Here is a 3,390-nt window from a genome sequence, read left to right as displayed (position 1 = left end):
ACACTTAAAAAATTTGCAAACATGTTTTGCATACAGCAAAACCGATCATCAAATATTCACATGCAATCAGGGGAAATCTTAGGTAAATTTTCACCCAGAACAAGACAAAGCCGAGAAAATGTCTGGAGTGCAACCACCGAACTTGGGAGACGTCCAGCTGCATGGGAGACCCACGTCACGATCACGATCTCGATTATGGGACAGATCTTTTGTGCAAACTGGAGCGAACAAATGCGAGTGCGAAAATCTACCCCGTAATCCCAGAGAAAAATCCCAAATTAAACTTGGCCAGACAAAAGATTGCGAGTGGTGGGGGAAATTCAAATGTTTATTTGCGTATCGAAATGTGCAAATTTTTCCTATTCCATTTTCCATTCCTTGCATATTCATAAATCTCTTGGTTGAAATTAAATTTAAATTCTCGACATTGTTCTATGTTTGCTGGATGTTGAAAGGGGGGGCTTATTCAACGGAAATGAAAGAGAAGTCTTTCCGCACGAAAGCCAGTTAACTGGCGCTGACATCACCTGTCCAAATCGAGTGGCCCAAAAAGTCCAACACGATAATTGGTGTCACAAAAGTTAGTTAAATCATATTGGACGTCAGTCAAATCGGTGACATTCCCAAATTAGAAAGAGCCACCAAACAAAAGTTGTGGGGCGGCGGCGACTTCTCCATTGCGTGTTGATTGCCACGGCCATTGTTTTGATGGCACGCCAAATGGTTTCTGTTGCGGAGACCATTTCACCTGTCAGCCAAATGGACAGCGGGCTGAACACACAATTACCTCCGGCTCATGACGACGGGGGCGTGTCGGGTGGCGCTTGTGGTCTAAATGTCCCCGCTGCGCAGCGGTAATAATCACAAATTTACAGCTCGTCATCGGGAACAGCGTTATGTCATTTGATGTTGGTTCCGATTGCGGCAATTATATGTAAATTAATTACGGGTTCAGGTTCAGGTTGGGCCCAACATTGGGGCTTACCTCCCACTGAGCAATGGGGATGCCTTTGCCCCACCCAAAAAACCCTGATACTTCGAACTCACTGCCTTTCGACAAACTAGTTGCGGCATGCAAATTGACAAGCCCACGAGTCTGGCAAGACAACTCGAGATACAATGTGGCAAAGCCTTTTCCGCAAGTGGCGGAGACAACTCAATGAGGTCTGCAAATGCTATGCTCGATTGAGGATCCTCGCGCGGAGTGAGTTAACTTGAAATGGCAGATTCAGCTACAGATTCAGATGCAGATGCAGATGCAGATTCGAGATGCAGTTGCAGATACAGTTGCGAGTTGCAAGTGTGCAGCTGCCAGCAATCGAAGTGGCGCGATCATGTGCAAAATGTTTCTGTTTCTGTTTCTGTTTTTTTTTTTGTTGTTTTTGGGGGTATCGCCATTTGGGGGGAGCACTTGACACGAAGAAATAATTCCATTGAGTTGGCAACTATGCCGGGAATCTCGAGCGAGACAAAATTAGACAAGAAGCGTGATTTACGGAACCCTTAAATCACATGACAACAACACAAATCGAGAATCGAAGAGCGAATGCGACGACAGTGTCTGGGCAGCACATGTGTGCCGATGGAATGGGTGTAGGAATGGGCCTGGAAGTGGGACTGGAAGTGGAACAGGGAGGCGGACAGCGACACTGATACCAAGTCGATCGATCGGAGCTTCCCCCCGGCAGTTCCACTGATTTATTGCCATGCAAACGGGCGACAGATCAGACAACTTGAGCAGAAGCAGATCAAAGTGAATCGAAGAGTCTTTGTGCCCTGGAAATTTTATATGCTTGTGCCGGGCACTGATCATCGATCAACGATTGCTGATTGCCGATCATGGGGTATTTCCAGTCAGCACAAAAAAGAGACTTGTTGTTGTTTACCTACTTAAGAATCGAGACGATTCTAGCAGCCTATCAGCTTTTTGTCAGCTCCTCCCGATTTCCGCATCGCTGTGGTTTCGCCCAAAAAAAACAATACTTTGTAAACAACATCGGGATGACGAACACTTCACACCTTTAATTTGGCTTGCCAACGAGTTTTCAGCATGATTAGAAAAAGTTGGCCTAAGACTTGGCATCACATTGTGCTAGATATGCTACCATTCCCCAATAAAAAGCTTAGCATCCCTGAATATTTTATATAAATTAGCATCCAAGGAAAAATATTTAATTTAAATATATTCAAGTATTCCAGACAAAATTTTACATTAAGAAATAGAAGGGAACCCCCTGAGAACTTGTAAACCTTTTAAACAAATATAACCGCAAATAAATTTGCATTGATTGGAGAGCACGAAATATCTGCTCGAACCTGTTTATAGATTTATTTATTTCGTCATAGAGTTTGGGAATATTTTTTTGGAATTGCACAATAGGAAACCGCAAAAGCCGGTGGGATTCTCATTCGATGTTTGTATTTAGTCACCTGGTTAGAACAGGTTTCCCCGATTTGGTGGGCATTGTGTTTTGTTTAGATTGTTCTTGAATCTCATTAATATCGAGACGATAAATGCTAGAATCTGCGTGCCAAGTCGAGTATAAAAGCGCTTCACAAGTGCCGGCTTTAATCAGTTAACCCCGAAATTTCTTTGTTATTGGAAGTTCTCGTATCGAAAGTGAAAATGCGTAGTGCGATTTTGTTCGGCCTGATTGTTTGTCTGGCTTTTAGCCTGGTTGTTTCCCTAGAGGAAACTGAAAACCAATCCAACGATCTGTCGTCTGTGGAAAAGGATATTGGCCAAGCCGTGGAGTCTGAAGTTCGAGCCAAGCGTCAATTCCTCGGTGGCCCAATTGGATTTGGAGGACCTTTCGGTGGATTTGGCGGACCATTCGGAGGAGGTTTCGGTGGTCCCTTCGGAGGTTACGGTGGCTACGGCGGAGGATTTGGCCGACCATTCTATGGAGGATACGGAGGATATGGCCGTCGCTTCTACGGCGGAGGTCCCTTCTTTGGCTAAACATATTACTTAATATTTCCACAAATAAACGAAGACTGAAGATTTAGATTGTGTGTGTGTGTTTTTTCGTTTGCCGGGGATCTGCGGAGTCCCAAATTATCTCGCAACTTGACCTCGACCAAATGAATGTGTGTGACCCAAAACGACGACGTGATTGGGGTGCTGGGGAATATTTTAAAAATAAATAACAGAAGATCTCCATTTATTTATTAGTGCATTTTCCAGGTCTTGCTCCCGAGCCATGCTAATTATAAAAGTCCAGGAGGGTGTGTTTGTTTATGTTCCGCTGCCTGTCACGATCTGTTTGCCTTCTTTTGGGGCACTTTGCAGCTCCTCCTCCAGATTAGGAGGCCTGTGTGGGAGTTTGCCGTGGCTTGCGGCAATTATCACGTACGATTGTCATAATTATCATTCGGATTTTATTAGCT

General features: G+C 44.4%; 1 protein-coding gene across 1 annotated transcript; it reads left to right on the top strand.

Moving 5' to 3' along the window:
* Positions 1 to 2,588: 2,588 nt before the first annotated feature.
* LOC108087922 (glycine-rich RNA-binding protein 3, mitochondrial) lies at positions 2,589 to 3,008 on the top strand. The gene has a single exon (XM_017185507.1). It carries the CDS (start codon positions 2,627 to 2,629, stop codon positions 2,960 to 2,962), a length of 336 nt encoding a protein of 111 aa, XP_017040996.1. The 5' UTR covers positions 2,589 to 2,626; the 3' UTR covers positions 2,963 to 3,008.
* The last annotated feature ends 382 nt before the right edge of the window (positions 3,009 to 3,390 follow it).

Source organism: Drosophila ficusphila, unplaced genomic scaffold, assembly GCF_018152265.1.
Source record: "Drosophila ficusphila isolate 14025-0441.05 unplaced genomic scaffold, ASM1815226v1 contig_791, whole genome shotgun sequence".
Lineage (NCBI taxonomy): Eukaryota > Metazoa > Arthropoda > Insecta > Diptera > Drosophilidae > Drosophila > Drosophila ficusphila.
This window is presented reverse-complemented; position numbering and strand designations above follow the sequence as displayed.